General features: G+C 41.7%; 1 protein-coding gene across 10 annotated transcripts in view; it reads right to left on the reverse strand.

The window, feature by feature from the left end:
* PLD5 (phospholipase D family member 5) overlaps positions 1-15,424 on the reverse strand; it is a 208,248-nt gene that overhangs the window by 84,408 nt on the left and 108,416 nt on the right. For all 10 annotated transcript variants that reach the window (XM_053301478.1, XM_053301451.1, XM_053301441.1 and 7 more), the window contains one exon: positions 918-1,086. In XM_053301478.1, the coding sequence (XP_053157453.1) occupies positions 918-1,086 (169 nt within the window). The remainder of the gene's footprint in view (positions 1-917; positions 1,087-15,424) is intronic.

Raw genomic sequence — 15,424 nt, forward strand, 5'->3', positions numbered from 1 at the left:
CCTGTACTCAGGCAACCTATAAACTTTATATACACATAGAAAATATAACCCTTTTAAAACAAAGAAAGAAGCACAGTTGTTGATAATGTTCATATGGGAGGAGGTGGTTCCTGAGATAACCCAATCCCACAATGTTTAGAACTTTAAAGGCCAAAACCAGCACTTTGAATTGGCTACAGAAACAAATTGGTAGCCAGTGAAGTTGACACAAAATTGGCCTGATGTGATCCATTCTGCAAGTCCCAGACAATATTCTAGCTGCTGCAGTTAGAACCAATCAAAGTTGCTTGACCATTATAAAGGGCAGTCCAATGCAACATGGGTTATAGTAATCAAACTAGAGGTGAACAATACATGAATGACTGTGGATAGGTCTAATGTCCCCATGAAAGGACACAATTAGTATACCTGATTAAATTGGTTTAAAAAAACAGTCCTAGTCATCACCATCATCTGCACATCCCTAAGAAGGGATGGATCCAGGAAGGAAACTGTGAACCTGCTGTTTTTGGGGAATGGAACCCCACCCAGAACAGGCTGAACATTCCCTCTGGAATAATCAGAACCCCCAACTATTTTATCTGGATTAAGTTTCAATTTGTTTACCCATTTGGTCCAAAATCAAGTCCATTCCAAAAATTCTGTAGTTGAATTAGGGAAGTTGTCTTTAAAATTTGTTTTCCAGTATTACCTGCATTTCAGCATTAAAATTTTTATGTGATTAGGCTCCCATCACTTACTTTGGGAGATTATTCTACAGGCAAATGGCGCTTACAATAAGAAAATAGCATGCCAATAGCATGCAAAAGAGACATTCTAATCTTCTAAGCTGTACCTCAGCAGTTCAGAGGAGGATGAGCAATAAAATGCAAACCAAGCTGATGAACAAAGACATGAACATTTCAAATAAAACATACCTGACATGCAGATGGATGACCATGACTGAGGTCCCATTGGGAGGATACTATGTCAACAGACTTTTTAGCCATATTAAGTAAATTCATCCAGCCTTGGAAAAGAGACAAATGGGATGGTGCACTGTTTGAATAGTTTATTCCTTCAGGAATATTTTCCACAAGAGCAACCCTGAGAAGACACGAAGAAAAACACAGTTTACATAAGTATTTGATTTAAAACTTTCCTAATTCATAAGGACATTATTATTATTATAACCTTTGTTTCTTAACATTTCTTTTTCAGTCTTTGGAGGCACTTAGTCCTTCTATTACATTTTAAAGGCATAACACATGCCTTTTAATATCATTCCTGCCCCACCCCCCACCCCGTACATTCACAATGTAATTTGCAAGAAAATTTGCGGGACTTCAAACAGAAGAACAGAGGTCAAAATTATTATTTGATTTAGTAGAATCTAAAATACCTCTAAACCTTCTACTCACATAAGATGTCAGGATTATCACGGAACTGATATATAAGCATGAAATTAGAAGTTTAAATTCAGCTTCCAAATTTTTAACTCCGTCAAAGATACCTTCTTGCATACTATTATGGCAACTGTGTCCTTGTCTAAGTTGGAAAGCCTCATATTTCCAGGTTGCTGTGCAAAAAAACCCATTACCTTTAGGAGTGCAAGTCATTTTTCAAAACTTGCTTCCTTTTCTTTAAAGGAAACACAGCAATTTCAGTAGAGAATGGGGGTGATCTTGTTTCTTTCTCTTTTCCATTTTTTGTATAGATTTTGTAAAGCCTCTTGTAATAATTGCCTGTAATTTGCTGACACTCCCCAATTTATATGGCTAAACATATCAGAGGGTGGAGAAATTGTTCTAAAATTGCTCATGATACTCCCCTCTCTGTCAAAGAAGAGGTGATTCATTCAACTTACAGATTTACTGCTTATGTTTCTATGACTGGAAAAACAAAGGATTGGTACCCAATATATTTCCCCCCTAGAGCTTCAGACAGACCAAGTGACTTTTCCTTGGTTCAACAGTTTTCCTCTTCCTCACTTTGATACAGAGAAGAAGAAACTGACATCACTATTAGTACTACACTTCTTGAATTAGAAGTTAACCACTAAAAACCATATACTTCAGGATATAGCGATGGATAACATTTAGTTCCTCAAATTGTTACCATTCATATGTGCTAATGGCACCACTGCCCTTCATACTGAGATTTCTGTGAAATCTTCTGCCTCTTTCCCCCACACATATACACTAGGCCTCCTCTGTCATCACACACCGGCGTAACCAAACCTATGTTTTATTGCATTCAATAACATCTGCTATGCCATGCTTTCTGCAAGTCATCCTTTCCTTGGTGAGTTCACACAACCCATTGGAAGTAAGTAGGAGGGAACTAGAGGTTCCTGGGGAGTATGTGCTCCCAGCGTGAGCCACAAGTTCAGCTCATCAACTGAACCCACCCTGTCAGATGGAGAATTTTGGGTTCCTACCACCATCCAACATCGTCAAGCCAACCTCAAATGTTGGTTACACATGTTGAGTGAATATTGGGTGGCGGCGGAAACCTGACATTTCCAGGTTCAGACATCGCGAAATGAGCCAAATTTGTGACTTGCATCGAGAGTGCACATTCCCTGGGAACCTCTGATTCTTTCCTACTTACTTGCAGCACATTGTATGAATCCATCCCTTCTCTCAGTCACAACTCACTTCTCCTGTGACCTATACCATTTCTTTTTTGTTTTTGTTTTAGCTAGGATTTGAGTCTTTACAATAGAGAACCCCGTTTTGTTAGTGATTCATTTGTTTGACTGTCCGCTCTGGTTTTCCTAGTCCTATTTCTATCAAAATGTCTCTTTCAGATCCTGGTTTTTCTAATACAGAACATACTTTGTGACCTCATGATTGTGAGCAGACAGAGAGGAAAACCAAAGTACCTCCTGTTGATCAGCCACCTTTACAGTACAGCTCCTGTATTGAAGGAGCTACACTGGCTGCCAATATATTCCTGGGCAAAATACAAAGTGTTGGTTATAACCTATAACATAACAGCTTGGGCCCTGGGTATTTAAGAGAACGTCTTCTTCGTTATGAAGCTCACTGCCCACTGAGATAATCAGGAGAGGTCCGTCTGCATTTGCCACCAGCTCATCTGGTGGCCACTCAGGGATGGGCCTTCTCTGTTGCTGCCCCCAAGGCTTTGGAATGTGCTCCCTAGTGAAATAAGAGCCTCCCCATCTCTGACAGCTTTTAAAAAGTCTTTAAAGACGCATCTGTTCACCCAGGCTTTTAATTAATATTGTTTTAATGGTTCTAATGCTGTTTTAAAATATTGTTTTAAAATTCTAAATTGTTGTAATGTTTTAATCTTTTTGTTTTTGTTTTAACGAATGTTTTAATTCCTGTTTTTATTTTGTTGTAAACCGCCCAGAGACGTAAGTTTAGGGTGGTACAAAAATATATTAAATAAATAAATAAATAAATAAATAAATAAACAAACAAACAAATAAACAAACAATGTAAATCAAAAGTGATTTTTTAAAAGAATAAGCATGCTTGTTTATTTAGCATATTTATATACCACCCCAAACACATGTCTCTGGGTGGTTTACAATAAATTCAAGTCAAGAATTAAAACATTAAACATTAAAACAAATTAAAACAAGGACAAATTTTGTAAATATAATTAAAAGTCTGGATGAATAAATGTGTCTTCACAGCCCTTTTAAAAAGCTGTCAGAGATGGGGAGGCTCTTATTTCTGCAGGGGGTGCATTCCAAAGCCTCAGGGTAGCAACAGAGAAGACACAACCTTGAGTAGCCACCAGATGGGGCTAATGGCAAATGCAGACGGGTCTCCACATATTATCCTTTGCTAGGATCACATGTATACATTGCATACTTTTTAAACATGACAGTCAAAAACAATGATAGCACTCTGCCTTGAGGCAAGACAGAAATATTTTAATTAAATATTAAAACTACCTCAGCGGTATTAATAATAATAATAATAATAATAATAATAATAATAATAATAATAATAATAATTAGTGGTGGTGCTGGTGGTGGTAGTAGTAGTATACCACTGTTCAACCAAAAAGTTCAAATTAGTTTACATAGTAATGAATGAGAGGATGGTTGCCTGCCCCAATGGGGCTCAGAATCTAAAAGAAACAAAGGGAGGCACACCAGCATCCACTGAGAGGCATGCTCTATTGGATTAAATAGGACAGTTGCTCTCACTCTAATAAATATATAAAACACACCATTTAAAAAGGTATGTCTGCTCAATTAGCAGAGGTAAATATACCTTTATTTATACCTCTGGTAAATAAACCAGAGCAGACATACCTTTTTAATAGTAGATAGGCTATACCTCCCTTGCAGCTCAAGTGGAAGAGGAATGCTGCAAGTCCATCAAACAGTAGAGGAGGAGAAAAGAGGCCTTGAAGAATATATCAAGGACAATGAAGAAGATGCACTTAAAAGGGTCAATAACGGTCAATAACAAGGAACTATTAAACACCAATGAAACAAAGTAGGCCTACAAGAAAGAACAAGTCAAGAATTGAGCAGAAAAATGGAAAAATAAGCCACTGTATGGTCAATATTTGCACAATATAAGTGGAAAATCAAACATCATCAAGACCTGGCAATGGCTTAAGAATGCCAACTTGAAGAAAGAAACTGAGGGTTTAATATTGGCTGCATAAGAACAGGCACTAAGAACAAATGCAATAAGAGCAAATGTAGAAAAATCAACAACAAACAGCAAGTGCCGCCTTTGTAAAGAAGCAGATGAAACAGTGGACCACCTAATCATCTGTTGTAAAAAGACTGCACAGACTGACTACAAACAAAGGCATGACAAGGTAGCAGGGATGATACACTGGAACATCTGCAAAAATACAAGCTACCTGTAGGGATGTGCATGCCTCCGAACCGGTCCGGATGGGCACAGGGGGGTTGTAGCTTTAAGGGCGGGGGTGTAGTACTTACCCCCCCCGCCGCTCTTCCCCCTCCGGCGCTGTGCTTTTTGTAAAAGTTTCTGGGGTGGCAGCGTTCCTCCCTGCTGCCCCTGGCCCTTAAAGCTACAACCCCCCTCTGTGCCAAGCCGCCAGACCGGCTCGGAACCAGACCAGTTCGGAGGCCTCCAGCATGGCCTCCAAACCGGTTCGGGCACATCCCTAGCTACCTGTAGCCAAAAATTGGTGGGACCATAAAATTGAAAAAGTTGTAGAAAATGAAGATGCAAAAATATTATGGGACTTCCGACTACAAAGAGACAAACATCTGCCACACAATACACCAGATATAACTGTAGCCGAGAAGAAAGAAAAACAAGTTAAAATGATGAACATAGCAATACCAGGGGATAGCAGAATAGAAGAAAAAGAAATATAAAAAAAATAACCAAATACAAAGATCTACTGTACAAATTGAAATTGAAAGGCTGTGGCAGAAGAAGACCAAAATAATTCCAGTGGTAATTGGCACCCTAAGTGCAATTCCAAAACAACTTGAAGAGCACCTCAACACCATAGGGGCCACAGAAATCACCATCAGCCAATTATAAAAAGCAACTTTACTGGGAACAGCCTATATTCTGCAACGATATCTATAATAATAACAGCAACAATACTGATAATAAAATTCAGCCATCCCAGGTCTTTGGGAAGGACTCGATGTCTCGATAAAACAAACCAGTCAATAACACCTGTCTGACTGTGTAAACAACATAATAATAATAAATAATAATTAGTAGAAGTAGTAGAAGTAGTAGTAGTAAGAAATGGAGTCTCCCAGGATCTGTACTGGGACCTGTACTCTTTAACTTATACAAAAATGATCTAGAAGATGGGGTAAGCAGTGAAGTGGCCAAATTTGCAGATGACAACAAACTATTTAGGGTAGTGAAATCCAAAAGTGATTGTGAGGAGCTCCAAAAGGATCTTTCCAAACTGGGTGAGTAGGTGACAAAATGGCAAATGCAGTTCAATGTAAGGAAGTTAAAAGAGATGCATATTGGTGCCAAAATAAATAAATCCCAAATTCACATATACACTAATGGGGTTTGAGCTGTTGGTGACTGACCAGGAGAGATCTTATGGTCATGGTAGACAGCTTGTTGAAAGTGTCAACTCAGTGCATGGCAGCTTTGAAAATGGAAAATTCCATGCTAGGGAACATTAGGAAGGGGATTGAAAATAAAAATACTAATATTATAACGCCCTTATAAAACTCTATGGTACAATCACATTTGGAGTATTGCATATAGTTCTGGTCACTGTATCTTAAGAAGAACATTGTAGAATTTGAAAAGGTACAGAAGAGAGCAACCAAGATGATTAGGGGCCTGGAGCCCCTTCTTTATGAGGCAAGGCTACAGCATAGGAGGCTTTTTAGTTTGGAAAAGAGGTGACAACAGTAAGACATGATAGAGGTGTATAAAATTATGCATGGAGTAGAGAGTGTATACAGAGAAAATATTTCTCCCTCTCTCAAAACACTAGAATTATGGATAATCCCATGAAACTGAAGGTCAGGACATTTAGAATCAACAAAAGGAAATACTTTTTCATACAGCACATAATTAATTTTTGGAATTCTGTGCCGCAAGATGTGGTGATGGCCACTAGCTTGGATGCCTTTAAAAGGGGCTTCGCTAAATACATGGAGGACAGGTCTATCAATAGCTACTAGTCTCGTGACTATAGGCCACCTCCAACCTCAGAGGCAAGGTGCCTCTCAATACCAGTTGCAAGGGAACAAAAGCAAGAGAGAGGGTGTGCCCTCACCTCTTGCCTGTGGGCTTCTCAGAGGCATCTGGTGGGCCACTGTGTGAAATAGGATGCTGAACTAGATAGACCTTATGCACCAGGGCTGTTCTTATGTGACCAAGAATTTCACTTCTGTTCTGGGATAAAAATAGAACAAGTTTATCTCTACTAACATTATTGAAAGACGAATAAAGCATGAGCTAGACCTCATAAAGGGTAACATTCAGCCTCTACTAGGATATCCATGAGTTCTTGTAACATGGTTTTGCTTCACTCCTAGTAGTTGTAGGTAAAAGGAATTTGGGTTTATGCTTAAAAATAATTACACAGTGGCTCCCTATTTCTCTGAGCAGTGAGATGTTCTATGAATTTGCTACTGCTTGGATTCTGGATCCCTTTGGAGGAGAGCTCACTGAAGCTTATGGTGTCACACTATTTGGTTTAGGTGTTTTAGGTAATTTTATAGAGATCCCCTATTATTTTGTAGGAGTAGATAGTCCTAATTGTTTCTTGTTTATTTTGCTGTAATGCTGGTCATAGACCAAAATAAAGATTTGACACTATTTGGTTTATTAACAAATAGATGTGTTGATCATTAGATGGAGTTGAAATAGCAGAGATGTCCTACAAGAAGTAGTGGCCAGTGAGCGCCACTCCAGCAGGGGGCGATGAAGGTGGTATGCTCTATGCGGCTGTGCCAGCCAACCCAGCATCCCATGCGGAGGCTGCCTCACCCCTGCAGTATGGCAGGTTTGTGCCATGTTAACCCCTCAAATGGCCTGTGCACATGCATGGAAGCCAACTGAGTATCTTGGGTGGGGTAGTCTCCCTATGGGATGCTGGGTTGGCTGACACGGCTGTGTAGAGCTTACCGGGCACCAGCAGCCACCATTTAAAGTTGTACTTGCCCCCCGGAGCAGCACTCAATGACCACTGCTGCCTACAAGTCAGCAACAGGTTAGATCAGATCCCCAGAAAGCAGTCTTGAACCCCAAGTTGCTTCAGCTCTCTGCCCAGCTTCTCCATTTTATGCTCTTCAAAACTGAATACCTTTGCCTTACAGAGAAGATGCCTGAAACGTCTATTTCTTTTCACTGAGCACATACAAACCTCTGGCTGCAGGGTGGGGTGCATGAGGCACCTTACAACCACCCTTCCCATCAGGTAGAAAACATTTATCTCTTATACTCATTATAGCTTCCCCATCAGGGTGTGTCAAGGTCATTAACACCCTATTCAGAAATATATTCTGGACTCTTAAACTATTAGCCAGTGATCTGTGTTAAAAAAAACCAAAAAAACCCACAGAGAATATTTAAACATAATAGAGGAACAAGCAGATGTCTAAAGTAACATGTAGTTTGAGTTTGCTTTCATTAAAAATGATGAAAGGTCAATATTTGCTATTTTCTATACTTTTACAAATCCAAAGAAGAAAGAGTCATTTTTATTAATTTATTTAAGATACATTTAGGGTGCTTTCCTATTTTTAAATCAGTAAACAATAACAGCAAGTTCTGTTCAGTGAAACCTCAGTGTTAGCAAGCCACCAGGGCTACTGCGCATGTAAAAGGCAGTCCTAGGGATTAAAAGGCAGTTTTTGTTTTTTGTCTTACTAAATAGCTGGTTGGGGGGGGGTGCAATTCAGATTGGGACCGTAGTGTGTGGGGACTTTAAGCCTTTACTCCACCATGTTTCTGATCCTGTTTGCATCCACTGTGGCAGCTAATCAACTGAAATGGAAGCTCCCATTAGCACTAATTTTAATCATTGTATCAATTATTGTATTCCTTCTACATTGTATTTCTTTGTGTTGCTGCCGCACTGTGAAGTGCTGCACTGTGAAGTCAGGGACATTCTCTAATCTACAATTATAGTAAATTGTGTTTTTTAAAAAAATTTTATAGCAGTTATTATGATTATAACAATTATATGTGGTTTTTCTTCTGAGATGGAACTCAAGATGGTATATGCAAGGATTCTCAAGTAGTTTCCCATCCAATCACCAGACCACAACCTGCTGAGCTTAAGCAAAGTTGCTGTATCATACGCTTTCAGACTATATTCTGAGATGTGCATAAATTCAGTCCTAGTTGTAGTACAACTGAAAGCACCATAATTCTCAGTTCTATCTATGCTCCAATAATCATTACATGCATTTAGATCTTTGATTAAAATTAAGCATGCATATAAAAGAATATCCTGCTCAGCAATGTCAACCAGAATATCCTGCTCAGCAATGTCAACCAGACAAAAGTCAAGCTATATCTAGAAATCTTTTAAACTGTACTCAAGGAAATTGACAGTTTGGAATTTTAAAGTTCCATGACCGGACTACATTAGCCTTTTAAATCATTACCGTTTTGCCAGTCTTTCACTTTACAAATGGCTTTTAAAATGGCTGTCACATACTTTCTGTACATAATTAGGTTTTGGGTGGGCAGTCCCATTCAAAAAGCTGCTTATACGAAACACTGATAAATTGTTCTCACAGAAAGAGAAGAGGGATATTTATTACAAAATAAATCAGATGACTGTTACAATCAGTATTCATTCAACAGTAAGCTGGAGCATGTCAAATAGTAAATGCTTCAGAGAGAAAAATGCTTCCAAGGAGAGAGGCTAAAAGCTGCTACCAATATCCTATGTTTCTGACTGTCCTTATAAGCAAGATATACAATCCTTGTGAACTTGCACAAAATATGTTTAATAGGCAGCATAAAGGATGTTTCTAGCCTCCAATTATTCCTCTTTTCCTTCTCCAATCTTCATTCCCCCCTTCTCTTTCCCTTCCCGAATCACGAAGAGGATTGTACACGAAACTTCAAAATGCTCAGCATATCATTAGTAAACACAATGTATTAAACTAACTTAACCCGCGCAGAGCATCTGCGTGCTAGTACTTGATTGCTCTCCTCACCTCCTGCCACAGCCCCCCTCATTTCAGAGATCTCTCCATGCTCACCTGAGCCGCACTCCTGCACCTCCTCCTTGATCCCGTTGCTTCCATCACCCTCACCCATCTTGGTCACTCCTCCATCCCTTTACTCCATTCCCCTCACCCCTCTTGGTTGTGGCTGCAGCACTGCTGGTGCCTATTGGCCAAGCTGCAGCCCCTTATCCCCAGAGACCTCCCCACCCTCACCCCGCTCCTGCTCCCCCCCACAGGAGCAGCACCAGAGGAGACTGGGTCATTCCTCACTGCCGCCACCTCCATGGCCGTTCACTCCCTTCAGGCTGCTGTCAGGCCCGGGCCCATCCCTTGCCTGCCTGTCTCCCTCTGCCAATGCCCTCAGTAGCCCCAAAGAGCAGCAGTGGTTGACTGGGCCCTTCCTTGCTGCTGCTGCTGCCACCATGGCCACTTGTTCCCCTCAGGCCACTGACAGGCTCAGGCCCATCCCTCGCCCTTCTTTCTTTCTCTCTCTCTTTTTTTCTCCTCCCCTCTCCCCTCCCCTCTGTCTTTCTTCCCCTCCCTTTCTTTCTCTCTTTCTCTCTCCCTTCCTTAGTTAACATATCTTGTTCATCTTGTTTCCTCATCTAATTCACACAACGGCAGCCTCCTTCTCTTGAAGGGGTTCTTTCCTCCCTCCCAGACCCCTGCCCACTATCCTATATATAAGAGGGGGGGCAGGGGTCTGTGAAGAGAGGGGTTGTGAGGGAGGAAAGAGCTCCTTTCCTCTACTATCAAGAAAATCTTCTGACCAGCAACAGTTGCATTCCATCTGAACTTAACCATCACAGGCTCCTCCTCCCTATCTGCATATGGAATCCCCACTGCCCAATCACCATGGTGCCACAGGCTCCTCCTACTATCTGCATATGGAATCCTCACTGCCCAATCAAGTGCTTCTGCTGGCAAACTCTCGCAAGAGCTGCCACACACAAGATTAGCCATGGGTACGCCTTGGAGAATTAGATAGATAGATAGATAGATAGATAGATAGATAGATAGATCGATCATATAGCCTATATTTTCCATGGTATGCCTGAGTAAGGTTATATAACCTTTGAGGAGGAGAGCTGGTCTTGTGGTAGCAAGCATGAATTGTCCCCTTTGCTAAGCAGGGTCTGCCCTAGTTTGCATTTGAATGTGAGACATGTGTGAACACTGTAAGATATTCCCTTAGGTGATGGGGTCACCCTGGGAAGAACAAAGAAGGTTCCATGTTCCCTGCCTGGCAACTCCAAGATAGGGCCAAGAGAGACTATAGCCTGTAATATTGGAGAAGCTGCTGCCAATACTGAGCTAAATGGACCAATGGTCTGACTCAGTATATGGCAGCTTCATATGTTCCTATAAAGATGGAGCAATGTAGGGGTCTGTACAAATCAAAATCTGCAATTTGATATGTGGTTGAATTGAATCCAGCTATATAGGAAGATACTGAAAGGCATAATCTCATACTGCGAGGGAGGAGGCAATGGTAAACCCCTCTTGTATTCTACCAAAGACAACCACAGGGCTCTATAGTCGCTAAGAGTCGACACCGACTTGATGGCACTTTACCTTATGCTAATTATCATGCTAATTAAATGCTTGATCCTATAATGAATGGGATAGGATGGAAACCTTCAACCACAATCAAACTGCCTCCTAATCCCAAACCTACTTCCCATTTATGCTTCAGCATCTCAGTTTTAGCTACTCTGGATGGTTTTCCTTCCCAGACATATTGCAATAAAATATTCTGCCATTTTTAAAAAAATCAGCTTCTCACAACCACACCGCCAAATATTTATAAAAAGAAACAATATTCTAAACAATGGCTTAAATCCTAACACTGCGCACATGCAGCCAAAGGATGCAAGCCCCCTGTGGTTGTGGTTCTTCTTCAAAAGCACAGTCACTTGCATGCAGGGGTGTGTGATTTTTGCAAATCTCCTCTTCCCCAGGAAGTACTCTGTACAACCCAAAATCCTCCAGGTGCAATTTAAGAAGCTTGTGTTCAAAACCCTAATGACGTGGGCCCTGCCTCTTAGCAGGCATCTGTTCCTATATGATTCATCCCACATGCATTGCGATGCAAAATCTAATATAACTTGGGAAAGGATTTTGATGATTAACAATTTACTGTTGATTATTTTATTGCTGAATGTCAAGTTTCATTTATAATTGGTTCTTATATAGTACTTTGAGGATTTTATTCTCTTTTGGCAACTTGATGTTTGCTGTCAAAACAAACAGACAAGTAAGCCAGCAAGCCTTTATTGCCATAGCAGAGGAAAATCAGAACTCCCACAATAGAGCTTGTATTAATTCATGAAATTTGGAGAAGATAAACACTAAATCTGCTGAACAATTTGAATTGATAATAATTACTTTATTAAATGTGCTTATCCATACGTCTAAAGCTTTGTATGTGTATGGCACTTGATTTGACTATCCCATACATTAAATATTTGAAGTTCGATTTCATTTCACACAAGTATTTGATAGGTGTGTTATAAAGCCAACTTTATATCTATCTATTTATTTATTTATTTATTTATTTATTTATTTATTTATTTTTAAAACTTTTATACCGCCCTTCCAAAAGGCTCAGGGCGGTTTACATTAAAACACCATTAAAATCAATTAATAATTAAACAAAAATTATAAAACATAAAACAATGATTAACAATTAAAAACATCATAAAACAACAATTAAATAATCAAAACAATTTAAAAACAAGTTTTAAAAAGCTGAGAAAGCCTGGCTGAAGAGATGTGTTTTCAGGTGTTTTCTGAAAATTGCCAGAGATGGGGAGGATCGTATCTCAGCAGGGAGCACATTCCACAATCTCGGGGCAGCAGCCAAGAAGGCCCGTCTCTGTGTAGCCACCAAACAAGTTGGTGGTAACTGGAGACGGACCTCCTCAAGTGACCTCAGCAGCCGGTGGGGCTCATAGCGAAGAAGACGCTCTCTTAAATACCCAGAGCCTAAGCTGTTTAGGGCTTTATAAGTTATGACTAGCACTTTGTATTTTGCCCGAAAACCTATTGGCAGCCAGTGTAACTCCATCAACAAGGGAGTAATGTGGTCTCTCCGAGATGACCCAGAGACCAACCTGGCTGCCGCATTCTGAACCAACTGAAGTTTCTGGCAGAGGCGTATCTAGGGAAATAGCGCCTAGGGCAAGCACTGAAATTGCACCCCCTGTCCAAACATCTGACACCCATCTTTCAGATAACTTTACCATAATATCAGTTCAAAAATACAAGTTAAGCTCGTTAATCTTTTAATATTTCAAAAACTATTTAGCAGTGGACATAGCCAGACCAAAAAATGCTGGAAAACTACAAATTTCAGTATGCTGGGGCTCATGAAATACCCAAATACTATATGGAGGTGTACTTGGAAAACTAAACAGAAGTGCCTGTCTAATTCTCTACTATGCATTGTAGCATCACTATTACATAAGTTTTAAACATAAATGGAGAATTTGACTTTCCCCAGATACTAGGGCCTTGCAGAGGCCATTTGAGCATGTGTGGTGGCCATTTTGTTTTTGATGGCCATTAAAATTTTTTTTTTTCATTTTAAAAAATGGTGCCCCCCTTCAAGTGGCACCCGGGGCATGTGCCCTGCCTGCCCTACCCTAGAGACGCCCCTGGTTTCCGGACTACGTACAAAGGCAGCCCCACGTAGAGCGCATTACAGAAGTCCAGTCTGGAGGTTACCAACAAATGTACTACTGCTTTGAGGTCATTGATCTCGAGAAACGGGCGCAGCTGGCGTATCAGCCGGAGCTGACAGAAAGCACCCCTGGCCACCGCCTCAACCTGAGAAACCAAGGAGAGACGTTGATCCAGAAGTACTCCCAGACTGCAAACCTGTTCCTTTGTGAAGTGTGACCCCGTCTAGAACAGGCAGATCAAAATCGTCTCTAGAGTTCCGACCCCGCACAATAAGTACCTCCGTCTTATCTGGATTCAGCTTCAGTTTATTCTCCCTCATCCAGCCAATTACTGCTTCCAGGCACGCATTTAGGGAGGATATGCCAACTCCTGAAGAAGTTGACATGGAGAAGTAGATCTGGGTGTCATCAGCATACTGGTAACACCCAGCTCCAAATCCCCTGATGATCTCTCCCAGCGGTTTCATGTAGATGTTGAAAAGCATTGGAGAAAGCATGGAGCCTTGAGGGACACCATACTTAAGCTCAGATTTTGAAGAGCAACAATCTCCAATCGACACCATCTGGAATCTGTCCGAGAGGTAGGAGCGGAACCACTGTAAAACAGTGCTTCCCACCCCCAACCCCCTCAGACGTTCCAGAAGGATACTATGGTCGATAGTATCGAACGCCGCCAAGAGATCCAAGAGGACCAGCAGAGTCACACTTCGTCTGACCATTGCCAATTGGAGATCATCCATCAGGCCGACCAAGGCAGTCTCCACCCCATAGCCCGCCCGAAAACCAGTTTGAAATGGGTCTAGATAATCAGTTTCCTCCAAGACCGCCTGGAGCTCAGAGGCCACCACCCTCTCAGTTACCTTGCCCAGCCATGGGAGATTGGAAACTGGCCTATAATTGCTCAACTCTGAGGGATCTAACACAGGCTTCTTTAGAAGAGGTCTAATAATTGCCTCCTTAAGACAAGGAGGCATCCTGCCCTCCCTCAGAGAAGCATTTATGATTTCTACCAGGCCACCTACAACAGCCTCCCTGCTAGATAGAACAAGCCATGTTGGACAAGGATCAAGAGGACAAGTGGTAGGCCTCACCGCTCCAAGCAACTTGTCCACATCATCAGGAGTCACAAACTGAAATTGATCCTGTCGAATCGTATAAGAGGAGTTGTCGGACACCTCCAGTTCAGACATCAAATTAATTGTGGAGTCCCCATCTAGGTCAGCCCGAATCCGAGAGATTTTGTCTGCGAAAAATTCATTAAACACACCACAGCGGGTAACTGATGCCTCCAAATTCTGGTTCAAGGGAGAGGGAGCAGATACTAGTCCCCTCACAACCCTGAACAACTCCGCCGGACATGAACTCGCAAAGGCAATATGGGCAGAAAAGAACCGCTTCTTTGCCACACGTATCGCCTGAGCATAGATCTTTAAATGTGCTCCATGTCGTAATCTGTCAGAGTCGAGTCGAGTTTTTCTCCAATTGCGCTCCAGTCGCCTACCTTGCCACTTCAGCCCCCGTAGATCTTCCGTATACCAAGGGGCCAATTTTGAAGCAGGTCAGAGGGGACTCTTAGGAGCAATCGTGTCTACTGCCCTGGTGAGCAAGTTGTTCCAGTTCTCAACCAGGGCATCAACAGGATCACCAGTAGAGCCAACATTAAATCCCTCCAAGGCTTCTTGGAATCCAACCGGATCCAGTAACCTCTTCGGGCAGACCATTCTAATAGGCCCCTCGCCCCTGCGAAAGTGGAAAGCGGTTGTAAGTCCAACCTTAACCAGATGGTGGTCCGTCCATGACAACGGGGAAATCGTAGGAGTCCCCACCCAGGAACACCACCCTGATCAGAATAAAAGACCAAATCAAGTGTGTGACCTGCAATATGCGTCGATCCAGAGACTGCCTGGGATAGGCCCATAGTCGTCATGGCCGCTATGAACTCCTGAGCTGCCCCGGACAAATTGGTCCCAAAATGAACATTGAAGTCCCCCAGCACCAAAAGTCTGGAAGACTCCAACGCAAGTTCCGCGACCAAGTCCGTGAGCTCAGTAAGGGATTCCGTTGGGCAGCGGGGCGATCGGTACACCAACAGAAGTCC

This window comes from Hemicordylus capensis, chromosome 1 (assembly GCF_027244095.1).
Source record: "Hemicordylus capensis ecotype Gifberg chromosome 1, rHemCap1.1.pri, whole genome shotgun sequence".
Classification (NCBI taxonomy): domain Eukaryota; kingdom Metazoa; phylum Chordata; class Lepidosauria; order Squamata; family Cordylidae; genus Hemicordylus; species Hemicordylus capensis.